Source organism: Macaca fascicularis, chromosome 20, assembly GCF_037993035.2.
Source record: "Macaca fascicularis isolate 582-1 chromosome 20, T2T-MFA8v1.1".
Classification (NCBI taxonomy): Eukaryota; Metazoa; Chordata; class Mammalia; order Primates; family Cercopithecidae; genus Macaca; species Macaca fascicularis.
In genome coordinates, this window is record NC_088394.1 from 21,248,076 (window position 1) to 21,274,905 (window position 26,830).

The following is a 26,830-nucleotide window of genomic DNA, read 5'->3' on the forward strand; positions in this document are numbered from 1 at the left end:
ATCCCAGTAGGTTGGGAGACCAAGGTGGGCAGATCACTTGAGCCCAAGAGTTTGAAACTAGCCTGGGCAATATGACAAGACCCCCATCTCTACAAAAAAATACAAAAATTAGCCAGGCATGGTGGCACTTACCTGTAGTCCCAGCTACTCAGGAGGCTGAGGTAGGAGGATCTCTTGAACCTGGGAGGCAGAGGCTGCAGTAAGCCATCATCACACCACTGCACTCCAGCCTGGGTGACAGAGTGAGATCTTGTCTTAAAAAAAAAAATACTTTTTAGTAGAGGCTGAGCACAGTGGCTCACGCCTGTAATCCCAGCACTTTGGGAGGCCGAGGCGGGTGGATCACTTGAGACAGGAATTTGAAGACCAACCTGACCAATATGACAAAACCCTGTCTCTACTAAAAATACAAAAATTAACCGGGTACTACAGGCAGGCGCCTGTAATCCCAGCTACTCAGGAGGCTGAGGCAGGAGAATTTCTTGAAACCAGGAGGCGGAGGTTGCCATGAGCAGAGATCGCACCACTGCACTCCAACCTGGGCAACAGAGCGAGACTCAGTCTCAAAAAAAAAGAAATACTTCTTAGTAGAAGCTGGGTGCGGTGGCTCATACCTGTAATCCCAGCACTATGGGAGGCTGAGGCGGGCAGATCACTTGAGGCTAGGAGTTTGAGACCAGCCTGGCCAACATGATGAAACCTCATCTCTACAAAAAAATATAAAAATTAGCCAGGCATGGTGGCATGTGCCTGTAATCCCAGCTACTTGGGAGGCTGAGGCAAGAGAATTGCTTGAACCTGGGAGGTGGAGGTTGCAATGAGCCGAGATCCCACCACTGCACTCCAGCCTGGGCAACAGAGTGAGACCCTGCCCCACTCCCCACTCCCCACCACACACAAAAGAAAAACTTCTTATAAGAATAAAGAAGGAAATAAAAATATTCTGTTACTAATCGTGCAGGTGACATGCAGAGAGGGCTATAATTCAGTGTTGGTAGGTACATGGCTGAAGTTTTAGAGATTCTAAAGTATACCAGATTCCCTTTCAGAACAGAACTCAGACCTGGGAGAATAAAAAATATGCCCAGCACTTTGGGAGGCCGAGGCGGGCGGATCATGAGGTCAGGAGATGGAGACCATCCTGGCTAACACAATGAAACCCTGAAACCCCGTCTCTACTAAAAATATAAAAAGTTAGCCGGGTGTGGTGGCGGGCACCTGTAGTCCCAGCTACTCTGGAGGCTGAGGCAGAAGAATGGCGTGAACCCAGGAGGTGGAGGTTGCAGTGAGCCAAGATCACTCTACTGCACTCCAGCCTGGGCGACAGAGCGAGACTCCATCTCAAAAAAATAAAAAAAAAAATTGCCCAAGTGGGCCAGGCGTGGTGGCTCACGCCTGTAATCCCAGTACTTTGGGAGGCCAAGGCAGGCGGATCACAAGTTCAGGAGTTCGAGACCAGCCTGGCCAATATGGTGAATCCCCGTCTGTACTAAAACTATGAAAATTAGCCGGGCGTGGTGGCAGACGCCTGTAGTCCCAGCTACTCAGGTGGTTAAGACAGGACAATCACTTGAACCCAAGAAGTGGAAGTTGCAGTGAGCTGAGATAGTGCCACTGCACTCCAGGCTAGGTGACGGAGCGAGACTCCATCTCAAAAAAATAAATAAATATGCACAGGTGACCTGTGTGGTTTTGGTTGAGGTAAATATTGTTCCCAATGCTATATTTTTGTCCGTGGGTCATAGCCTTTGTTTTTCTGCCTGTGAAATGGGTGAGTCACTCACTAAAGCACTTCCTGTGATCCACACTCTCAGAATGTAACAATGCGTTTCATCCACACAGCCCTTTGATGTAGGGACTATAATGAATCCCATAACTAAAGACATTGATGCTCAGAGAAGTTAAAACAACGACCCAAGGTCTCAGCTGGCAAGAAAGAAAGCCAGGATTTGAGCCCAGGTCATCTGACTGTAGATCCCAAGGTCCTTACTGTTACCTTATACTGCTCCCTTGTCACCCAGTCGGCAAGGGACAGCAGGAGCAGGGTGTTAGGTAATGGGACAGAGGGGAGAAAGCCAACGGTTGGGGTGTCCAGATGTTGTAACCATTGCCAGGCACTCAGGGGACCACTAGGACCCTAAAGCCATCTTCTCTCCACAGGACTCTGAGAATAGTGGGGACAGTGGATACCCCAGTGAGAAGCGGGGTGAGCTGGATGACCCTGAGCCCCGAGAACATGTAAGGAACCCCCAGGAAATGAGACCGGTGTCACCTGTTGCCTCATTTATCCTCCAGGAAAATGAAAACTCCCCTTCCTGAAGGGGAAATATGAGTAGGTCCTGAGAAGATAACAAGTAAATTAATAAAGAGTATTTCAGGCTGGGCAAGGTGGCTCATGGCTGTAATCCCAACACTTTGGGAGGCCAAGGTGGGTGGATCACCTGACATCAGGAGTTCGAGACCAACCAGCCTGGCCAACATGGCAAAACCCCGTCTGTACTAACAATACAAAAATTAGCCTGGCATGGTGGTGCATGCCTGTAATCCCAGCTACTCAGGAAGCTGAGGCAGGAGAATTGCTTTAACCCAGAAGACGGAGGTTGCAGTGAGCCAAGATCGTGCCACTGCACTCCAGCCTGGGTGACACAGTGAGACTCTGTCTCAAAAATAAAATAAAATAAAAGAGTATGTCAGATAAAGATGAATGCAAAGGAGAAGATAAAACAGGATCATGTGGACCAGTAATGGGGTGAGTGTGGAGGCTTAGATATAAAGCTAATGATGGCTGACAAATCTTATGGTGAAGTGGGAGGCTGCTGAGCAGAGAGGATCCTGGGTAATAGCTAGACCCACTCATTGGCAGGATCCTGTGAGGCCCCGGGGAGGAGGGTCTTGGAGGTCAGTTTCCTTGGGCAGCCTCCCAGCAGCATCCTGGTGAGGGCGGCCTCAGACAGTATCTGCCATTTAGAGGCGTTACCCTGTGCTGAAATGGAGCGTGCACATCAAGGCCTGTCTTGCTGGGACACCTCTAATCTCAGCTTTATGATTGTGAATAAAGAACATGCTGGCCGGGCGTGGTGGCTCATGCCTGTAATCCCAGCACTTTGGGAGGCCGAGGCAGGCAGATCACTTGAGGCCAGAAGTTCGAGAGCAGCCTGGCCAACATGGTGAAACCTCGTCTCAACTCAAAAATTAGCTGGGTGCAGTGGTGTACTCCTCTAGTCCCAGCTACTCGGGAGGCTGAGGCATGAGAATCACTTGAGCCTGGGAGGCGGAGGTTGCAGGGAGCCAAGGTCATGCCACTGCACTCCAGCCTGAACCGCAGAGTGAGACTTTGTCTGGAAAAAGCAAAAACAAAAACAAAACAAAAAAAATCGCGAAAACGCAAAACACCTGGGCCTGGTGACTCACACCTGCAATTCTAGCACTTTGGGAAGGCACTGTGAGAGGACTGCTTGAACCTGGGGAGTTTGAGGCAGCAGTGAGCTTTGATTGCACCACTGCACTCCTGCCTGGGCAACAGAGCAAGGCCCATGTCTAAATTAAAATATAAACTAAACATGCAGTAGGACGGGAGCCCGTTACCCCAGTGGCTTTGTGCTGGGATCCTGCGCCATCAAGTCAGTTCCACCTGCTCACACAGGGAGGGGGACAGTGAGGCTGTGGCTGCACCAGCATGTCATCCCTGCCTGTGACCCAGCATTCATTCTGCTTGGCAGAGAAGGGTTCCAGTGTCACCTGGGAACATAGGGCCAATTTTCTGAGATAAGGGTCACCTGCGAGGGCCAGGCTGGTTCCAGGGAGGAGGGCTGGACCAGCTCTCAGGAGAGGTTCCTGGGAAGAAGCCTTGCGCTTTGGATCACTGTAATTTCTTCCTCCGTTCAGGGCCACTCAAACGGTAACCGGAAGTACGAGTCTGACGAAGACAGCCTGGGCAGCTGCGGACGGGTAATGCGCCCCAAGGCACCCTTGTCACCACCGCTTCCCTGCCTCCTCCAGTCTCTGTTGCTGTTTCTTCTGTCTCATTTCTCTGCTGCCTGCGCATCTGTCTGGCACATGTGCTAAAGGAAGATTTTGCAAAGCAGCAAATCTCCTGGGCAAATGCTCTTTGAACCTCTGCAGGACAGGATGCTGGGGGATTTGTGGGGAGGATTACAGAAGAACAGGACAGCCCCATCCTGGAGGGGAAATCGCAACAGCTAAGGCTCCTGTCTTAAGTGCCTGCCATGAAGGCACTTTGCGGTAATCAATTTCCTTCTTGCAATCACCCAGAAAGACAGGCTAATGTTACTCTCATCCCCGTTTTATGTATGAGAAAACCGGGCTCTTAAGCAACTTTCCCTAGGTTACCCTTGCTTGTATGTCTAACAAGCATCAGCACATCTGGGAAAGACCAGCCCTGTGCCCCACCCACCCCTCTAAGTGATTCCCTCACACACTTTGAACCGCCCACCTTTGGAGCCTTTGCTAAGGCAAGTCTCTCCTACCTGCAAGGTCCTTTATCCCCCTCTGTTATCTCTCTTCAAATCCTACCTGCTGTCCAAGCCTGGACCCCAGGGCCCTTCGTCCGGGAGCCTTCCCTGACCTCCACCACAGGCATGACTCTGGCATCTCCAAGAACACTGATTATTTACCCTGTGGCATTTTGTAGCCAGATTAGGATCTTCTCTGTTAAGTATGGAACAGGGTTGCTCAAGTGAGGCACTATTGGCATTTTGGGCTGAATCGTTCCTTGTTGAGGGGGCTGCCCTGTGCATTGCAAGATGTTTAGCATGCACACGTGCACACACATAGCTGCTTGGCTGTATCCTGCAAGGGCCTTTGGATGGGGCATCTTTGGCCAGGAGAAATGATGTGTTTTTTAAACCCATTTCCTAAAGCACCCTGCTGATGTTGCTCATGTCGTTGTGGTGACTTGCAGAGGAAAGCAAGGGGATTTGCTGGAAGGTCTGAAGTGGGAGTCTTCTGGTGCCTTACATGAGGAGCTGGCAAAGAGGGGTGGTTTAGGGTCAAACCCCCCCCCAACCAAATCCAGATTGGTAAATGACGGGGAAACGCTTCCTTGAGCTGCTGAAATCTGTTCCACTAGCTCTTCAACGCATGAGCTGATGGAATTTGGATGATTAAAATTGAAACTGTATTAGCCAGGCATGGTGGCGTGCACCTGTCGTCCCAGCTACTCGGGAAGCTGAGGCAGAAGAATCGCTTGAACCTGGGAGGTGGAGGTTGCAGTGAGCCAAGATTGTGCCATTGCACTCCAGCCTGGGCGACAGAGTGAGACTCTGTCTCAAAAAAAAAAAAAAAAAAAAATTGGAGCCATATATGGCCAATAAACTTTGACATCACGAGGGTTCGCTCTCCCTCTAGCCAGGCTCCTGTGTAGTAGGGGCTGCTGACAGCTGTCATGCTGCGTCCACCCCCAGCCCCTCGCTTCTCTGGCCGGTTCTTTCCCTTCAGGTCTGTGTAGAGAAGTGGAATCTCCTCAACTCCTCCCGCCTCCACCTGCCGAGGGCTTCGGCCGTGGCCCTGGAAGTGCAAAGGCTTAATGCTCTGGACCTCGAAAAGAAAATCGGGAAGTCCATTTTGGGGAAGGTATCGGCGATGCCCATTTTGGAGCCCTGTCTGCACTAACCTGGAGCCCCCTGGCTCCAGCCTCTCCTCCGCTAATCACTTCCTCCTGCAGGCTGGCTGGGCGGTCTTGGGTGCGGCTTCGGCCTGCCAAACAGCCAGGCCGACACTGTAGTCTGTGTGGCAGGTCCATCTGGCCATGGTGCGCTACCACGAGGGTGGGCGCTTCTGCGAGAAGGGCGAGGAGTGGGACCGGGAGTCGGCTGTCTTCCACCTGGAGCACGCGGCCGACCTGGGCGAGCTGGAGGCCATCGTGGGCCTGGGACTCATGTACTCGCAGCTGCCCCATCACATCCTAGCTGACGTCTCTCTGAAGGTGAGCAGGTGGCGGGGACCCAGCTGCAGGTGGGGGTGGGACTTGGTCACCCTGTTGTTCACCTGCCTCCCATCCTGGAAGCCATGCATTCACCTGCCTTCTATCCTGAGGTGTATACATGCCACAAAAATGTCCCAAGCACTGGTTTGGGGGCAGGCCCCTACAAGTTAGTTGAAACTGGCAGAATCGATCTCTGTCTTTGGAGAGGAAGGGGAAGGTGAGTCACGTTTCCTGGCAATAACAACATAGTGTGATGGGGGAAGCAGAAGACACCAGTGGAAACACGTGAGGAAGGGCTGTAACTGGGGCCTGGAGGGGTTGGTGCAGGCTTCCTGCTCATCAGTTCTGCATGTATCTCTAGTGACTGGGGCCTGGCACTGAGTAGATGCTCGGTACAGATTCGTGGAATGAACTGATATAAGGGATACCTACCTTAGGCCAGAGCGGTGGCTTACACCTGTAATCTCAGCACTTTGGGAGGCCGAGGTGGGTGGATCACATGAGGCCAGGAGATCGAGACCAGCCTGGCCAACACGCTGAAACCCCGCCTCTACCAAAAAATACAAAAATTAGCCGGATGGGGTGGCACGCACCTGTAATCCCACCTACTCGGGAGGCTGAGGTGGGAGAATCTCTTGAACCTGGGAGACGGAGGTTGTAGTGAGCGGAGATCGCACTACCGCACTCCAGCCTGGGCAACAGAGTGAGATCCTATCTCTAAAAAACAAAAAAGTTGGGGGGATATCTGCTTTAGACCTGAAGGCCCAAAGGGAGTGAGCCAGGCCAAGTGGGGGAGGTGAGCAGCTCAGATAGAAGGAACAGCATGTGCTTAGGCCCAGAGGTGAAGGACAAGGTGCGCCCGTGTAGCTAGAGGTGCAGGAGCTGAGGCAGAACCGGAGCTGAAGCAGCAGGGTGTGGACGTGCAGGGAAATTGTGTAGGGGTCTGCTGCTGCTTCTGTCCCTGGTCCGTGAGCAGAGGGAGGAAAGGACTGAATGAACGGGATCTGGCAAGGCCCAGGGAATGTGATCATTTTCCAGGAGAAGTTGAGAGGCCCTTGGTGGGCACATCCTCCCAGTATATCTGTTCCCATCCTCCCCATCACGTGGGCCAAAGCTGCGCATGGACAGGTGGCCTCGGCTCAATGGGGCTGCAGGGCATCAGCTCTCCTCGACGGGTTTGGCTGTGGCCCAGCGGGTGGATGGATCTCAGACTCAAGGGTGGAAAGATACTCCAAAGTCCTTTATTTATTTAGCTTTTTGAATTGGTAATTACATTCATGTGATTAAAAACTTATTTATTTATTGTTTTATTTTTGTTTTTTTTGAGACAGAGTCTTGCTTTGTTGCCCAGGCTGGAGTGCAGTGGCACAATCTCGGCTCAGTGCAACCTCCACTTCCCAGGTTCAAGCAATTCTCCTGCCTCAGCCTCCCGAGTAGCTGGGATCATAGGTGCCTGCCACCGCACCCAGCTAATTTTTGTATTTTTAGTAGAGACAAAGTTTTACCATGTTGGCCAGACTGGTCTCGAACTCCTGACCTCAGGTGATCTGCTCACCTTGGCCTCCCAAAATGCTAGGATTACAGGCATGAGCCACCACACCAGACTATTTATTTATTTTAGAGACAGAGTCTCACTCTGTCGCCCAAGTTGGAGTGCAGTGGCATGACTGTAGCTCACTGCAGCCTTGACCTCCTGGGTTCAAGTGATCCTCCTGCCTCAGCCTCTGGAGTAGCTTGGACTATAGGCCTGAGCCACCATGCCCAACCAAAACAGTTTTTTTTTTTTTTTAAATGTATATAAAAAGCTTAGACTGGGTACAGTGGCTCACACCTGTAAACCTGTAATCCCAGTACTCGGGAGGCGGAGGTGGGTGGACCACCTCAGGTCAGGAGTTCAAGACTAGTCTACCCAACATGGTGAAACCCTGTCTCTACCAAAAATATAACAAATTAGCCAAGTGTGGTGGTATGTGCCTGTAATCCCAGCTACTCGGGAGGCTGAGGCAGGAGACTCACTTGAATCTGGGAGACAGAGGTTGCAGTGAACAGAGATCACACCACTGCACTCCAGCCTGGGCAACAGAACGAGACTCCATCTCAAAAAAAAAAAAAAAAAAAGCTTTACAGTGAAAACTCTTCCTCCCACCTTCCCCACATCCTCTCATCCTCTGAATAACAGGTAACCATCATTATTACTTATATATAATTCCAGAGTTATTATTATTAACTTTTATCATTTTATTATTATGATAACTTTTATCATTATCATGATAGTTATATATCATTATTAATTATATATAATTCCTAGGATTTCCTTAAGAAATTCCACAAACCAAGTGGCTTATAATAACAGAAATTTGTTCTCTCACAGTTTTGGAAGCTAGAAGTCCAGAAATCAAGGTGTCAGTAGAGCCAAGCCTTCCTCTGAAGGCTTGAGGGGAGAATCCTTCCTTGTTTCTTCTGGCTTCTGGGGGTTGCTGGCAATCTTCAGCGTTCCTTGGCTTGGATCACTGAAATCTCTGTCTCCATCTTCCCCTTGTGTTCCTGTCTCCCTGTTTCTTCTGCTCTTATAAAGACAACAGTATATAGGATTTAGGGGCTACCTAACATCCTGCATGACCTCATCTTAATATAACTAATTTTTTTTTTTCTTTTTTGAGATGGAGACTCGCTCTGTCACCCAGGCTGGAGTGCACTGGTGGGATCTCTGCCCACTGCAACCTCCACTTCTCAGGTTCAAGCAATTCTCCTGCCTCAGTCTCCCGAGTAGCTGGGAATACAGGCACCTGCCACCACACCTGGCTAATTTTTGTATTTTTAGTGGAAATGGGGTTTCACCATGTTGGCCAGGCTGGCCTCGAACTCTTGGCCTCGGGTGATTCACCTGCCTCGGCCTCCCAAAGTGCTGTTACAGGAATGAGCCACAGTGCCCAGCCAGTGTAACTAATTATATCTTCAAGGACCCTATTTCCAAATCAGATCACATTCTGCTTGGACATGAGTATTGGGAGGATATTGTTCAGCCCAGTACACAGTTTCCATATGCAAATATGAAATGGGCTCCTATTTTCACCCTGCTTTTTCCTCCAAAGTTAGCATCCTACACACACGTTCCTGAACCTAGTGTTTTTCACTTGACAGTGTCCTGTGGACATTTTACCTCAGTGGTATAGAGATAGCTTTCTGATCCTTTTTGTTTGTTTGTTTGTTTAATTTGAGACAGAATCTGGCTCTGTCACCCAGGCTGGAGTGCAGTGGTACAATCTCAGCTAACTGCAACCTCCACCACCCAGGTTCAAGCAATTCTCCTGCCTAAACCTCCCAAGTAGCTGGGATTATAGGTGCCCACCACCACATCCGGGTTTTTTTTTTTTTTTTTTTTTTTTTTGACGTGAAGTCTCGCTCTTGTCCCCCAGGCTGGAGTGTGATAGCGCGATCTCGGCTCACTGCAACCTCTGCTTCCCGGGTTCAAGTGATTCTCCTGCCTTGGCTCCCTAAGTAGCTGGGATTACAGGTGCCTGCCACCACGCCTGGCTGAATTTTGTATTTTTTTTTAGTTGAGGTGGGGTTTTACCATGTTGGCTAGGCTGGTTTCGAACTTCTGACCTCATGTGATCCACCCACCTCTGCCTCGCAAAGTGCTGGGATTACAGGCAGGAGCCACCACGCCTGGCCTAATTTTTGTATTTTTAGTGGACATGGGGTTTCGCCATGTTGGCCAGGCTGGTCTCAAATTTTTGACCTCAAGTGATCTGCCTTCCTCAGCCTCCCAAAGTGCTGGGATTACAGGTGTAAGCCACCATGCCCAGCCAGCTCCCCGATTCTTTTTGACAGCTGTGTAATGTTCTATTATATGTGTGAGGCATACCTGTGTGCTATTGATGGACACTTGAGTCGGCTGTATTCTTTTGATATCACAAAAATGGCTGTAGTGACTGACCTCGTGCATAATGAGTGGAACCTCATGAAACTGCTATTTTGGAAGGTCATAAATGGTAGAATATTGGCAATTTCTTATGGTTTAGTCAGATTACATCATTTGACATGTGGGCAGGGGGTCGCCTACAGCAGTTTTTGTTTCATGTTTTAGATGGTGAGGAGGAGGTTTGGTTGGAAGAGAGGATTTTTCACTTTTTTGTCTCTCTCTATAATCTCTCTCTCTCTTTTATTTATTTATTTATTTTTTTTGAGACAGAGTCTCGCTCTGTCACCCAGGCTGGAGTGCAGTGACACGATCTTGGCTCACTGCAGCCTCCGCCTCCCAGGTTCAAGCAATTCTCCTGCCTTAGCCACCCAAGTAGCTGGGATTACAGATGTGTGCCACCATGCCTGGCTAATTTTTGTATTTTTAGTAGAGATGGGATTTCACCATGTGGCCAAGCTGGTCTCAAACTACTGACCTCAGGTGATCTGCCCACCTCGGCCTCTCAAAGTGCTGGAATTACAGATGTGAGCCACCACTCCCGGCCTTTCTCTCTAATCTCTGTGCTCATTCAGCCAGTGGTGTGCTGGGGAACATTTAACAATTGGCTCTTGGGGGTGGGAAGGAAATGTGTGCACATATATATGTAAATATATTAAAATTTGCTAATTTAAAGAATAGGTAGGCTGGGCATGGTGGTTCACACCTGTAACCCCAGCACTTTGGGAGGCTAAGGCAGGAGGATTGCTTGAGTCCAGGAATTTCAGACCAGCCTGGGCAACGTAGCAAAACTCCATCCCTACAAACCGAGGTCGGTGGCATCTCAGGCCACCCCCAAAAAACAAATTAGCCTGGTGTGGTGGCACCTGCCTGTAGTCCCAGCTACTCGGGAGAGTGAGGCGGGAGGATAAAAACCATACACCACAAGAGTTTGAGGCTTCCATGAGCCATGATGGAGCCACTGCACTCCAGCCTGGGCAAAAATCAAGACCCTGTCTCAAAAAAACAAAAACAAAACAAAACAGAAAAAAAACAAGAAAAAATAATATGTGGTATATGGCTTACAAATAACAATGAAAAGTAAATTTCATATCATCAACTCTCATCCAATACTTGCACTGATTTTTGCAAACTCTTGTACCCATAGCCAACCTATGGTTGCAATTGATGGAGAAGTGTAGTTCTGACATAAATGAGATGAAAGTGAAATTAACAAAGACCTATGTTAGAACTGGAACTTCATTTGCCTCTGATGTGAGCGACCTCCTTCCTGAAACAGACGGTAGTTTTAAATACTGGAAGGATATTTCTTCAATTTCCTGCACTCATCACAATAGAATAGCTACAGGCATGACCCACTTGTCAGTTTCATCTGTAGTGTTCATGTTTTCTACCCCTTTCTTACAATAAAAAAAATAGTAAATCAAACCCTGATTTGCAGCATTGTCTACTTTTTACTGGGTAAGTTATATGTGATCCAGCAGTTTCACTCACAGCTATAAACCCAAAAGAATAAAAACACACTTTCACACAAAAACTTGTACACAAATCTTCATAGCAGCATTATTCATAATAGCCAAAAAATGGAAAACAACTCAACTGTCTGTCAGGAGATGAATGGATAAATGAAATGTGATACATCCATACAATGGACTATTATTTGATCATAAAAAGGAATGAAATATTGATACGCGCTACAACACAGATGGACTGTGAAAGCACTGTGCTAAGTGAAAAGAGTTGCAAAGGACCACATATTGTACGATTCTATTATTATGAAATGTCCAGATCCAGAATAGGCAATCCATAGAGACAGAAAGTAGACTAATAGATGCCTAGTGCTGAGCAGGATGAGGAGAGTAGGGGTAGAGGGAGATTGACAGTTAAGCAGTGTGAGATTTCTTTTTGGATTGGTGAAAGTATTCTGAAATTGACTGATGGTCATACAGTTCTGTGAATATACTAAAAACTACGGATGTGTACTTCTTTTATTTTATTTTATTTTATTTTATTTTATTTTATTTTTTTTTTGAGATGGAGTCTCGCTGTGTCGCCCGGGCTGGAGTGCAGTGGCCAGATCTCAGCTCACTGCAAGCTCCGCCTCCTGGGTTTACGCCATTCTTCTGCCTCAGCCTCCCGAGTAGCTGGGACTACAGGCGCCCGCCACCTCGCCCGGCTAGTTTTTTGTATTTTTAGTAGAGACGGGGTTTCACCGTGTTAGCCAGGATGGTCTCAATCTCCTGACCTCGTGATCCGCCCGTCTCGGCCTCCCAAAGTGCTGGGATTACAGGCTTGAGCCACCGCGCCCGGCCATTTGTTTTTTAATTTTAAGATGGAGTTCTCTGTCACCCAGTCTGCAGTGCAGTGCAGTGCAGTGGCTCGATCTCGGTTCACTGCAACCTCTGCCTCCCAGATTCAAGCAATTCTCGTGCCTCAGCCTCCTGAGTAGCTGAAATTACAGGCATGCATCAGCACGCCTGGCTAATTTTTGTATTTTTAATAGAGACAGGGTTTCACCATGTTGGCCAGGCTGGTCTCGAACTGCTGACCTCGGATGATCTACCCGCCTCAACCTCTCAAAGTGCTGGGATTACAGGCATGAGCCACGCAGCCCGGCTCTGATGTGTACTTCTGATGTGTACTTCTGATGCAGGGCAGGCAGGCCCCAAATTGGAGCTTGGCCCAGGAGGGTTTTTTGCCTCACCCAGAAAAGAATTCAAGGGTGAGCCAAATGTAGAAGAAAACAGCTTCATCAAAGTGGCAGTGTTATAGCTTAGGCAGTGGTACAGCTCTATGACTGCTTCTGCAGAGCGGGGCTGCCCCACAGGCCGTGTGCTGAGATTAGCTTCTAGGTTGTGGGGCCATGGCCATGGAAACGGGCAGTAACTCTGAAGTGTTGCCTTGACAATGGTAAACTGACATGGCGCACTGGTGGGCATGTCTTATGAAAAGCTCTTTCCCCACCCCCATCCCTGTTTTAGCTTGTCCTTGATTTGTTTCAGTGTCTGAGCCAAGCCTCTGGAGTCAAGTGCCCCCTCCTACCTCACTTCTATAGCCTCCCAGCCCAGAGCTCTCAAAAAACAGGGTGAAGATTGAGTAGTGAGATCTTGGCAGCCCTCGAGTGTGAAGCTCATTCACTCTTCTTTCTCCCTCTTTGGTTTGTATCAATAGGAGACAGAAGAGAACAAAACCAAAGGATTTGATTATTTACTGAAGGCCGCAGAAGCTGGCGACAGGCAGTCCATGATCCTGATGGCGCGAGCTTTTGACACTGGCCAGAACCTCAGCCCAGACAGGTACTGCAGCTGTCACCCAGGAGGAGCTGGTGGGAATGTGGGCTGCAGCTGGGCGCTTGCCCTAGGTATCAGCACAGGCCTGGGTTCCAGTCTTGGCTGCTCCATGACCAGTCCAGCAACCATGGGCAACTTATTTTACCTCCCTGGCCTCAGTTTCTTCATATTGCAAACTGGGAGTAATTATAGCACCTGTATCCTGGGGTTGTCCCATGAAGGGTAAATGAGATGATGACTATAACCCTCGCAGTGCTTGGCACATAAAGCACATGGTATGGCCGGGCACGGTGGCTCATGCCTGTAACCCCAGTACTTTGGGAGGCCAAGGCGGGCAGATCACTTCAGGTCAGGAGTTCAAGACCAGCCTTGCCAACATGGCGAAACCCTGTCTCTACTGAAAATACAAAAATTAGGGCCGGGCGTGGTGGCTCATGCCTGTAATCCTAGCGCTTTGGGAGGCCAAGGTGGGTGGATCACGAGGTCAGGAGTTCAAGACCAGCCTGACCAACATGGTGAAACCCCATATCTACTAAAAATACAAAAAAAAAAAAAATTAGCCGGCGTGGTGGCACACACCTGTAATCCCAGCTACTCAGGAGGCCGAGGCAGGAGAATCGCTTGAACCCAGGAGGCAGAGGTTGCAGTGAGCCAAGATCGCATCACTGCACTCCAGCCTGGGCGACAGAGCAAGACTCCCTCTCAAAAAAAAAAAAAAAAAAAAAAGATAAAAGTCATGTGATATGGGGCAGCCACTGTAGCCAGTATAGGTAATGATTTGCCTGAGAAAAAAATCTGAAAGAATATGCAGCATCCAGGTCAGAGTAGGTATCCCTAGTTAGGATTATGGGTGATTTTAATTGATTTTTCCTACTTATTATTATATTTTAGAAATAGGATCTCGCTCTGTCACCCAGGCTGGAGGACAGTGGCGCCATCATAACTCACTGCAACCTCTACCTCCTGGGCTCATGCGGTCCTCCCACCTCAGCCTCCTGAGTAGCTGGGACTACAGGCATGTACCACCACACCCACCTACATTTTTAAATTTTTTGTGGAGATGGGGTCTCATTATGTTGTTCAGACTGGTCTCGAACTCGTGGGCTCAAGCAAACTTCTGTCCTCAGCCTCCCAATGGGATTACAGGTGTGAGCCACCACGCCTGACTAGGGCAGGTATTTTGGCTCTATTTTATGGGTGACTAAACTAGTTCTGAGATGTAAAGGGGCTTGCCCATGGTCAAATATTTAACAAGTGGCAGAGCCAACTTACATCTTCTCACCCCTCCTCCGATGTACTGTCTACTGGCATGGAAGGGAGGTAAACAAAAAAGACTGACATGATTGTATTAGGTCAAATGTCAGTGTATACATATGGTGCCCATTGAGTGCACTGGGGAAGCGCATCATGCATGGGGCGGAGCCTGGAACTGGGCACTGAGTATTTGCATCTGTGCTTTCTCTTCCTGGCCTTTGTCTACCTTTTATTTCTATTTGAGGTGATAGGTTTTTATTGATTTTTAAAAATTATTTACATATTAAGGCTATTAACCCTTTGGTATACTTTTCTCTTTATTTTTTATTTTTATTTTAGTATTATTATTATTTCTGAGACAGACTCTCACTCTGTCGAACAGGCTTGAATGCACTGGTGCAATCTCACCTCACTGCAACCTCCACCTCCCGGGTTCGAGTGATTCTCCTGCCTCAGCCTCCCAAGTAGCTGATATTATAGGTGCCTGCCACCATACCCAGCTAATTTTTATATTTTAAAAAGAGACAGGATTTCACCATATTGGCCAGGCTGGTCTTGAACTCCTGACCTCAGGCGGTCTACCTGCCTCTGCCTCCCATAGTGCTGGGATTACAGACCTGAGCCACCGCTCCCAGCCTTTTTATTTTATTTTTGAGACAGGGTCTTTCTCTGTCTCCCAGGCTGGAGTGCAATGGCGTGATCTCAGCTCACTGCAACCTCCACCTCCCAGGTTCAAGCGATTCTCCTGCCTCAGCCTCCCCAGTAGCTGGGACTACAGATGTGTACCATGATACCCAGCTAATTTTTGTATTTTTAATAGAGACAGGGTTTCACCATGTTGGCTAGGCTGGTCTCAAACTCCTGAACTCGGGTAATCCCACCTGCCTCGGCCTCCCAAAGTGCTGGGATTACAGATGTGAGCCACCATGCCTGGCCTATTTTTTATCTATGTATTTATCTATTTTTGAGACAGGGTCTCTCTGTTACCCAGGCTGGAGTGCAGTGGTGTGATCATAGCTAACTGCAGCTTTGACCTTCTGGGCTCAAGTGATCCTCCTGCTTAAGCCTCCTGAGTAGCTGGGACCATAGGCATGTGCCACCATACCTGGCTAATTTTTGTAATTTTTTGTACAGACAAGGGCTTGCTATGATGCCCAGGCTAGTCTCAAACTCCTGGCCTCAAGCAGTCCTCCTACCTCAGCCTCCCAAAGTGCTGGTATTACAAGTGTGAGCCGCTGTACCTGGCCACATTTCACTTTAAAAGACTTTTTTTTTTTTTCCAAATACGTCTTCCATAGATAGAGGGAGGGCACAGATGCCACATAATGACCATTGTTTACTGGGTTTGGGGCCGCACTGGTTTTTAATATTTATTTAGTTAAATCTATCAAAAATATTTCTTTATTGCTTCTGCTCTAGTCATTTCCTTATTCTTCTTCCTTATTCAAAGAAGTTCCAACCCCTCCCATGCAAAGAACCTTAATTAAGGGCCAGCTATGGGTAAGGCAGGGCTCTGTGCAGGCCCAAATTTGTGTTTAAGGGATTCAGGCCCCAGAAGTTACCATCCAGTAGGGGAAGGAGAAGATGCTGGAAACGCCAAGGAAGGATGGGTGCGCTCACCAATGGATAGCATCGGGTTGGGGTGGGCGGGGCTCAGTGATTAGGCCTTTCCCATTTAATGTTTTCAGGCCAATTTTGCTTTGCCCTTTAAGACCAGGGAAGGTCAGAGCAGAAAGGAGAGAAATAATCTAGTCTAGTGTCTCCTAGTCAGTGTTAAAATCCAGCCCAGCATGGTGGCTCACGCCTGTAATCCTAACACTTTGGGAGGCTGGGGCGGGTGGATCACAAGGTCAAGAGATTGAGACCAGCCTGAACAACATTCTGAAACCCTGTCTCTACTAAAAATACAAAATTAGCTGGGGTGGTGGCAGGCGCCTGTAATCCCAGCTACTTCAGCTACTTGGGAGGTTGAAGGAGGAGAACCACTTTAACACAAGAGGCGGAGGGTGCAGTGAGCCAAGATCACATCATTCCACTCCAGCCTGGGCAACAAGCATGAAACTCTGTCTTAAAAAAATAAATAAATAAATAAATAAAAAGTTTGTTGAGCATGTCACCAATAATTTTCGAGTGGTTCATTTTTTAAATTTAACTTTTATTTATTTATCTATTTATTTATTTGAGACACAGTCTTGCTCTGTCACCCAGGCTAGAGTGCAATGGTGTAATCATAGGTCACTGCAGTCTCAACCTCTCAGGCTCAGGCTATCCTCCCACCTTAGCCTCTCGAGTAGCTAGGACCACAGGCATGCACCACCATACCCAACTAACTTGTATTTTTTGTAGAGCTGGGGTTTTGCCATGTTGCCCAGGCTGGTCTCAAACTCATGGGCTCAAGAGATCCTCCAACCTAGGCCTCCCAAAGTGCTGGGATCACAGGCATGAGCCACCATATCTGGCCATTTTTTAATAAGATAAAATAAAGTCCAGGTTGTTTCCTGAGAACCATGCCAGCCAGCCACTTGTTTGCATTTTTTCATTTACCAGACATTCATTGAGCCTATGCTGTTTGCCAGACCTTGGGAATGCAGCAGACAAATACAGCAAAACAGACAAGGGTCTCCTGCTTTCATGGGGCTTACATTCTAGTCAGGGGACACCATGATAAACAAGTGAATAAGGAGAATTAGAGATTTTGGTGGTTGTAGTAAGAAACAGTGTTTGGGGAGAGAATCTCTAAAGAGGTGATATGTGAGCTGAGACTGGAGGGATGCTGAGTGTCTTAGCCTGTTCTGTGCTGGTAACAGAATACCTGAGGCTGGGGAATTTCTCATGAACAGAAATTTGCTGGCTCTTAGTTCTGGAGCCTGGGAAGTCTAATATCAATATGCCGGCATCTTGCAAGGGCCTTCTTGCTGTGTCATCACATGGCAGAAGGAAAGGAAAGGGAGGGAGAGCAAGCCAAGCACAGTGGCTTATGCCTGTAATCCCAGCATTTTGGGAGGCTGAGGCAGGAGAATCATTTGAGTCCAGGAGTTCAGGATCAGCTTGGGCAACCTGATAAGAGTGTGTCTCTACAAAAAATTTTTAAAACTAGCCAGGCATGGTGACATGCCACTGTCATCCCAGCTACTCAGGAGGTTAAAATGGGAGGATTGCTGGAGCCCAGGACTTTGAGGCTGCAGTGAGCTACGATTGTGTCACTGCACTCCTGCCTGGGCAATGCAGTGAAACCCTATTTCAAGAAAAGACAAAAGAGAGAGCGAAAGAGGGCTGAACCTGCCCTTTTAGAATAAATCCACTTTCCTCATAATGGCAGAAATCTGCTCATGAGGGCGAAACCGTCAAAGCCCAATCACCTCTCAAAGATCCTACCTCCTAATACCTCACAATGGCAAGCAAATCTCAACATGGGTTTTGGAGGGGACACACGTTCCAACCAGAGCAAGGAGTCAGGTGCAGAAAGAGTTGGAGGAGAAATCTTCCAAGGTGAGGGAACAGTGGGTGCAAAGGCCACACAGCAGGCAGGAGCGGGTATGTTTGGGGAATGGATGGCAGCTGGTGAGCCTGGTGCAAAGGCAGAAGAACAGGAGCCCGTCCTGGAGGGCAGCGCCTGTCAGACAGGGCCTCAGAGGGCACCATGGCAGCAAGGCAGGGACAGCAAGTCATCAGACCTATTGCTTCTGGAATGTTTCACGAGACCCACAGGCCTTATCTGTGTCACTGTATTTGCTCTTTCCTGATGTACTATAAATAATTACTCAAACAGATTACATCCAAAGAAAAAGAACCCTCCGCCCTGTTTGCTGTGTATTCTGTGGTGTGTGGGTTTGGCTGGAACCTATGTGTGCCCTGGCTGGTTTGGCCATACATGGGCTGCAGTAGGAGGAGTTGAGGGTCGAGGGGCAGAGCTGGAAGAGGAGACTCAGCTATTCTGGGGTGAGTTCTGCATTGTGCTGGAGGCAAATCACAGCTGGCCGGCACAGCAGAGCATACGGTGATTGCCGTTAGTGCAGATGGCTCTAGCTGCCTCTGCAGAGGACCCCACCCCCAATCCACTTCTCTACAAGTCAGAGGACAGCTTAGCTAGGGCACTCAGCCATTGCTAATGCTAGCTCATGGCTGCCTCCGTGCCAACTATAAAAATGGGCCCCTTCCTCAAGGGGTGTCCTAGCTAAGCTTCCCTTTACTTTCATCTGTTGGAAAATTGTTGTAATATACTGATTTAATTAAGGAAAGTAACTTGACTGCTCTTTTTTTTTTTTTTTTTAAATTAAAACACAGGGTCATACTCTATTGCCCAGGCTGGAGTGCAGTGGCATGATCATAGCTCACTGCAGCCTCTAACTCCTGGGCTCAAACAATCCTCCCACCTCAGCCTCCGGAATAGCTGGGGCTACAGGTGTCCATCACCACCCCCAGCTAATTTTTTGTGTGTTTATTGTATTTTTTAATTTTTGTGGGTACATAGTAAGTGTGTATATGGGTTACATGAGCTCTTTTGATATGGGCGTGAAATGTGTAACAATCACATCAGGGTAAATGGGATATCCATCACCTCAAGCATTTATTCATTGTGGTATAAACTATTTATACTCTTAGTTATTTTAAAATATACGATTACATTTTTTTTTTTACTATAGTCACTGTTTTTTTGTTTTGTTTTGTTTTTTGTAGAGACAGGGTCTCTCTCTTTGTTTCCTGGGCTGGTCAACTACTCTCTTAATAAATATTGGCCGAGCACGGTGGCTCATGTCTGTAATCCCAGCACTTTGGGAGGCTGAGGCGGGTGGATCACTCAAGGGTAGGAGTTCGAGACCAGCCTGGCCAACATGGTGAAATGCCGTCTTTACTAAAAATACAAAAAATTAGCTGAGCGTAGTGGCATGCACCTGTACTCCCAACTACTCAGGAGGCTGAGACAGGAGAATCACTTGAACTTGAGAGGCAGAGGCTGCAGTGGGCCGAGATTGCACCACTGCACTCCAGCTGGGTGACAGAACGAGACTCTGTCTCAAAAATGAATGAATGAATGAGTGAGTGAATGAATGGATGAATGAATATCACAATATGAAGGTGCTTCATAGATGTATTGGGCTTGGGCAAGATAGGTCGTGAACCATAGGTCGTGGCCCTGCTGGGATCCCTGACTCACCCCTCCTGCTGGAAGGCCCTCCTCCCTCTGCCCTGTTGCCTTGGTAACCTCCCCCTTTCCCTCTGTATCTCCTGGCAAGGTGCCGAGACTGGCTGGAGGCCCTGCACTGGTACAAAACTGCCCTGGAGATGACGGACTGTGATGAGGGTGGTGAGTACGACGGAATGCAGGACGAGCCCCGGTACACGATGCTGGCCAGGGAGGCCGAAATGCTGTTCACAGGAGGCTATGGGCTGGAGAAGGACCCGCAGAGATCAGGTGGGGCCCGGCAGACCTGCCCCTGGGCTGCGACAGGGCCAGGCTGGGAGGGACATAATTTCCGTTCCACTGGGGGTTATGACAAGATGATAGGCTGAATCTCTTCCTCCAGGGAGGGGAATTTATGGAGCTAGTGTGAAGACGAACATTGTTATTTTAATGGTTATATATTAGGGCTTTGTTGGGGGAGGTTGCAATTTTAAAAATTGAATTGAGATTTTCATAACAAAATTTGCCATCTTAAAGTTTATAGTTTATAGGGAGATTTTTCCTTTCCTTTCCTTTTTTTTTTTGAAATGGAGTCTGGCTCTATTGCCCAGGCTGGAGTACAATGGCGTGATCTCGGCTCGCTGCAGCCTCCACCTCCCGAGTTCCAGTGATTCTCCTGCCTCAGCCTCCTGAGTAGCTGGGATTACAGGTGTGCCACCATGCACAGCAAATTTTTGTATTTTTAGTAGAGACGGGGTTTTGCCATGTTGGCCAGGCTGGTCTGCAACTCCTGGCCTCAAGTGATCCACCCACCTCAGCCTCTCAAGTGCTGGATTACAGGCGTCAGCCACCATGCCTGGCCCAGAGTTTCACTCTTGTAGCCCAGGCTGGAGTGCAGTGGGCCATCTGTGCTCACTGCAACCTTCGCCTCCCACGTTGAGGTGATTCTCATGCCTCAACCTCCTGCATAGCTGGGACTACAGGCACACACCCAGCTAATTTTTCTATTTTTAGTAGAGATGGGGTTTCCCCATGTTGGCTAGGCTGGTCTGGAACTCTTGATCTCAGGTGATCTGCCCGCCTCGGCCTCCCAAAGTGCTGGGATTATAGGTGTGAGCCATCATGCCTGGCCTCCTTTCCTTTTCTTTCTTTCTTTCTTTTTTTTTTTTTTTTTGAGACGGAGTGTCACTCTGTCACCCAGGCTGGAGTGCAGCTGTGTCATCTTGGCTCACTGCAAGCTCCGCCCCTGGATTCATGCCATTCTCCTGCCTCAGCCTTCCGAGTAGCTGGGACTGCAGGTGCCCACCACCACGCCTGGCTATTTTTTAATATATTTAGTGGAGACATGGTTTCACTGTTAGCCAGGATGGTCTCGATCTCCTAACCTCGTGATCCACCCGCCTCAGTGTCCCAAAGTGCTGGGACTACAGGCGTGAGCCACTGCGCCTGGCCCTTTTTTCTCTTTGAGATAAAATCTCACTGTGTCACTCAGGCTGACGTGCAGTGGCACAGTCATAGCTCACTGCAGCCTGGAACTCCTATGCTCTAGCAATCCTCTTGCCTCAGCCTCCCAAGCAGCTGGGACTACACGTACTTGCCTCCACACCCAGCCAGTTTTTAAAAGTTTTTTGTATTGACTGAGTCTTGCTATGTTGCCCAGGCTGGTTTTGAACTCCTAGCCTCAAGCTATCCTCCTGCCTTGGCTTCCCAAAGTCTTTTGATTACAGACATGAGCCACTACACCTGGCCCTAGTGGGTTTTACTATAGTAGTCATAATGTTGTGCAATTATCACCGCTGTGTAATTCCAGAACATTTCCATCACCCCAGAAAGAAATCCCGTACCAGTTAGCAGTCCTCCCCCATCCTAGCAACCACTATACTTTTTGTCCCTATAGATTTGCCTATTCTGGAGATTTTATATAACTGGGAGTATACAATTTGTGGGGTTTTGTATCTGCTTCTTTAGCATAACTTTTCCAAGATTTATCTGTGTTGAAGCATGTATCAGTACTTCATTCCTTCTTATTACTACATAATATTCCATTTGTTGGGTATACAGCCTTTGTTTATCCACTCATCAGTTGATAAGTTGTATATATTTTTTTCTGTTACATAATGTATTAATCTTCTTGGGCTGCCAAAACCAAATGCTATAGACTGGGTGGTTTAAACTACAAAAATTGCTGGGCACAGTGGCTCATGCCTGTAATCCCAGCACTTTGGGAGGCCAAGATGGGAGGATCACTTGAGTCTAGGAGTTCAAGACCAGCCTGAGCAACATAGGTAAACCTCGCCTCTACAAAAGAAATTGTTTTAATTAACTGGGTGTGGTGGCACATGCAGTGAGCCATGATCATACCACTGCACTTCAGCCTGGGCAACAGAGTGAGACCCTGTCTCAAAAAAACAAAACAAAAAAAATTATTTCTCACAGTTCTGGAGGCTGGGAATTCCAAGATCAAGGCGCTGGCCAGTTTGGTTTCTGGCTTGTAGACAACAGCTTTCTCACTGTGTCCTCACATGACCTTTCTCCTGAGTGCAAGTGGGGAGACAGCAAGAGAGCTCTGCTGTCTCTTCTGCTTCCTACAAGGGCATGAGCTCTGTGTGATTAGGGCCCAACCCTTATGACCTCGTTTAAGCTTTATCACCTCCTCACAGGCTGCTAGAGTGTGAACGTTCCCCCTCCAAATCTCATGTTGAACTGTAATCACCATTGTGAAGGTGTCAAGAGGTGGGACTGTTAAGAGGTGATTAATGTTGTTAGCATGCAAATTGGTCAGTCATCACGAAAGTAGCTTTGTTATAAAAGCAAATTTGGCCCCCTCTTGCTCGCTTGCTTTCTGCCTCTCTTGCTTTTCCACCTTCTGGCATGGGATGATGCAGCACCAAGGCCGTTGCCAGATGCTGGTGCTATGCTCTTGGACTTCCCAGGCTCTAGAACTGTGAGCCAAATAAATTTCTTTTCATTATAAATTATTTAGTCTGTGGAATTCTGTCATAGCAACATAAAGTGGCCTAAGACACAGACTGTGTGTCTCGAAATGCAGTGCAGTGACATTTGTGAATGAAGAGTTCAACATATGAATTTATGGATGGGGAGCCTAGTGGGGACACAGTATTCAGTCCCTAACATATAATAAACATACTAAGTTCCTAATTTCACAGTTATGAGGCTAAGTTTTAAAAGTTTTTAAGTTATATTTTAAAAATTAACAAAGAATAATGCAAATCTAGGCTGGGCACAGTGGCTCATGCCTGTAATCCCAGCACTTTGGGAGGCCAAGGTGGGCGGATCAGCTGAGGTCAGGAGTTCGAGACCAGCCTGGCCAACATGGTGAAACCCCGTCTTTACTAAAAATACAAAAATTAGCCAGGCATGATGGCAGGTGTCTGTAATCCCAGCTACTCAGGAGGCTGACACAGGAGAATTGCCTGAACCCCAGAGACAGTGGTGACAGTGAGCTGAGATCCTACCACTGGACTCCAGCCTGGGTGACAGAGTGAGACTCCATCTCAAAAAAAGAAGAATGATGCAAATCTATAATCTCTTATTTGAAATTTCTAAATCCAAAAAGCTCCAAAAACCCGAAGTATATTTGTATGTTTTGCACAAATTCACTTGATAAAACCTCACCTAGCTGACATGAAGCTGTTTATAGTCTTCATTTCTATTGCTTTTGCACATCCCCAGTTAGTTCTGCAAAAGTTCTCACCCTGATTCTCATTGGCTCAAATTGAATCATCTACATACCCCAAACCAACAGTAGTTATTGTGTAGATGGCTTACTCTGATTGGCCATGACTAAGTGTGGACCAATCGCTGTGGCTTGGTGGGGGATGGGAAGAGTGCTATGATTGGCTGGAGTTGATCACAGGCCCACCTTTAGAGCCCTGCTAAGAACACCTGGAGGGAGAGGGCCCATGGAGTAGTTTGAGTTCTTAGGGAAACCTCAGGGTGCTCTTTTGGGAAGGGTGATGGGGGACCCTGGGCTGGCAAAAACGACAGGTGGTTCACCTCTTTGTGCCCCCTTTTGCTGTCTTTCAGGGGACTTGTATACCCAGGCAGCAGAGGCAGCGATGGAAGCCATGAAGGGCCGGCTGGCCAACCAGTACTACCAAAAGGCTGAAGAGGCCTGGGCCCAGATGGAGGAGTAACCAGGAAAATCACTGCCGGCTAGTCCCAAGCAAAAGGGCTAGGAAGAAAGATTTAAAAAAAAAAAAACAAAAAAAAAAAACTTATTTAGTTTGGGGAGGGAAAGCATTTTTAGTGTGTTGTAAATCAAATTTTGTATTTCATTTTTTGACTCTTGAAAATATATTTGCTACTTGGCAGCTACCAGCAGAGACTCCATAGCCGTCTCTTAGGGCAGTATTCTGGGGAAGCGGGGCTTGAAAAAAGCAGCCTAATGAACCAACATACCGTTTTGCGGTTCTTTTTTTTTTTTTTTGAGACAGAGTCTCGCTCTGTCACCCAGGCTGGAGTGCAATGATGTGATCTCAGCTCACTGCAAACTCCACCTCCGCCTCCTGGGTTCAAGCGATTCTACTGCCTCAGCCTCCCAAGTAGCTGGGATTACAGGTGCACACCACCACACTCAGCTAATTTTTGCATTTTTAGTAGAGATGGGGTTTCACCATGTTGGCCAGGCTGGTCTCGAACTCCTAACCTCAGGTGATCCACCCGCTTCAGCCTCCCAAAGTGCTGGGATTACAGGTGTGAGCCACCATGTCTGCCCATTTTGTGGTTCTATTTTCATTTTTATTTCTTTTTTTTTTTTTTTTGTCACGAGATATAAGAAAGTGCTTTTTGCCTTGAATGGACAATTTTAGGGCTCTGCTCACTAGTCTTTTCAGGCTGGACTGAAATCTCAGGCCCATGGAGCCCTGTGTTTTGTGCATCAGGATAAGAAATGAAGCGCTGCACGTTGGCTTTCCAAAGTCACGGGGTGTGTGTTGCTGTGGCTTAGTGCAAAGCGTTCTTTCTCAGAGCATTTAGAGGCATGCATGGCATTTTTTCAGTGGGTGTGAGATTGCACAATACCCAGGCTCCCTTCTACCATGGGGAAGGACCTGCCTATTGGCTGTTTTTTAAACTTCCAGTTTAATTTCCTTCCATAATGCTACTGATTTTCTGGCATACAGCTGAATTCCGTTTTTTTAAGCATGCTTTCTACGGTGGGCTTTTCAAAACAGGTTTGAATTTTGTATGCACACATTTACTACCTCTAACTCCCACATCAGCTAGTGTGGAAGAGGGGTGCACCTCAAAGCTTTTACACGTAAGGACAGCGGTTTGTAATGTTGGAACCTTTCCTTGGAATGTCGGAGCCTTTTCTCCAAGCAAACATGCCCTGTGCATCTCAGTGGCAGCTTCCACAACGTGACTGCAGTGTCTCTTGTACAGTATTCCTCCGTGTTTCCTTAGCGTCTGGATGTTCTTACGTGAAATCTGCTCCCCAGCCCTGGTCGTTGGCATTTTCTGCTTGAAGCTGGGCTGATTTTCTTGTAATTTGCAGCAGGACGCTTTCAGCAGCAGTCCCTTGGGATTTTATCTAAGCTGTTTGAGGATGAGAGGGCAAGAACTATAAACGCTCATTAATTCCCGTAGTCTCCCCAGGGCCAGACAATGGTGATGGTTATTTAATGAGCTTTTCCTTTAAACGGAATTGGGTTCTCACGTTAGTATGATTTCATTTGATGTTTCAATAGCAAAGATGCTGGGCGCAGTGGCTTCTGCCTATAATCTCAGCACTTTGGGGGGCCAAGGTGGGAGGACTGCTTGAGCTCAGGACTTCAAGACCAGCCTGGGTAAACATGGCGAGAGACCCTGTCTCTACCAAAAAAAAAAGACAAACTGCTTTGATCAACCCTAAATTCGAAAGCAGCCTCTTTTTCTTTGTTTAAAAGTCAAAACAAAAAAAGCAGAGTATAACATACAAACCGTTCTTAACTGTTCATTAAAATGGGTCCTTCAACACCTTAGTGGGGTTTGTTGTTGTGCTTATGCACAGAGACTATTTTCTTTTTATTATAATTTTTGAAATAGAGATGGGGTTTCACTGTGTTGCCCAGGCTGGTCTCGAACTCCTGGGCTTAAGTGAGGCTCCTGCCTCAGCCTTCCAAAGTGCTGGGGTTACAGGCAGGAGCCACTGTGCCCAGCCAACACTTTAGTGTTGGCTGCTTTGGAGGCATGAACCCATGCAAGCGGTAGTTCCAAAGTTCAGTATGTACCCTCAAATGAACAATCAAGCAGGTAAAATTACCCTTGAAAAAAATCCCTTAGACCACCCATAAATGACAGTGACTTTTTCAGTATGGACTCATCATAGCCAGTTTTCCTTTTGAAGTTGGAACTGATCACCCTTTTGTCATCTGTACCAGATCAGTAGTTGGCTTGTGTTACATTTTGTGTGTGTGTGCGCGTGTTTTAAACCAGTGCATATAAATTGTATGTTAAATGTAAGTAACTTTAAGGTGACTTATCTCTTCACAGTAATCAAGCCTCATATAATTCATGCTTTTTAAATTCAGCCAGCCCCCCGCCATCTCTCTGAAATTTTATTATGTAAATAATTTGTGTTCCCTGATCAGTCGTTTAAGTTCTTTGTTGTATGTCATCTCTTCTCTAGCAGGAATTGGCAAACTTTTTTGTAAAGGGGTAGAAAGTGAAGATTTTAGGCTTTGCAGGCCATATGACCTCTGCTGCAAATGCTCAACCCTGCTGTTGTAATGTAAAAGCTGCCACAGACACTGCGTGAACACGAATGAGTGTGGCTGGTGTTCCAATAAAACTTTATTTACGCGAACAGGTGGCCCTCTGGGGCTGTAGTTTGTCAACCCTTGCTCTAACCCTTGACTGAAAGCTACTTTATTAAGCACTGAGGGCAGGATCTATCTCAATTTTGTGCTCCCGAGGGCGCCAAAACACAGTGCTTTGGCATAGAGTAGGCACTCAACAAATGTGTCAACAGATGGAGAGCCAGCGCTAGTCAGTGCATTCACCCTTTGAGGCTCTGGTTTCTCCAAACAATGATTCATTGTCTGGATTGGCTGGAACCGTCACCCCCGCAATTCTATGCCCCACCCACGTGACCTTAATGCCAGTTGCTGGTCTGTTGCTCTTCCGGGTCACCCTCGCAATTCTATGCTCCACCCACCCACGTGACCTTAATGCCAGTTGCTGGTCTGTTGCTCTTCCCGAAGGCGGAGATGGCCTGGATGTAGAGCTAAGCAAATGCTTCTTCAAGGGCCCTTAAGGGTGAAAAAGTAACTTGCAAGAGGTTGAGATCCTTCTCA

The 26,830-nt window shown here is 47.7% G+C and overlaps 1 protein-coding gene across 8 annotated transcripts in view; it reads left to right on the forward strand.

Annotated features, from left to right (window-relative positions):
• EEF2K (eukaryotic elongation factor 2 kinase) overlaps positions 1 to 26,340 on the forward strand; it is an 85,699-nt gene extending 59,359 nt beyond the window's left edge. For 3 of the 8 annotated variants that reach the window (XM_005591438.4, XM_065537279.1, XM_045382902.2), the window contains 7 exons: positions 2,161 to 2,238; positions 3,886 to 3,948; positions 5,458 to 5,592; positions 5,756 to 5,944; positions 13,038 to 13,162; positions 19,645 to 19,823; positions 23,580 to 26,340. In XM_005591438.4, coding sequence (XP_005591495.2) covers positions 2,161 to 2,238; positions 3,886 to 3,948; positions 5,458 to 5,592; positions 5,756 to 5,944; positions 13,038 to 13,162; positions 19,645 to 19,823; positions 23,580 to 23,689 — 879 coding nt within the window. In that variant the 3' untranslated portion in view covers positions 23,690 to 26,340. The remainder of the gene's footprint in view (positions 1 to 2,160; positions 2,239 to 3,885; positions 3,949 to 5,457; positions 5,593 to 5,755; positions 5,945 to 13,037; positions 13,163 to 19,644; positions 19,824 to 23,579) is intronic. The other 5 variants (XM_045382901.2, XM_074027998.1, XM_074027997.1 and 2 more) reach the window with 3 other exon arrangements.
• The last annotated feature ends 490 nt before the right edge of the window (positions 26,341 to 26,830 follow it).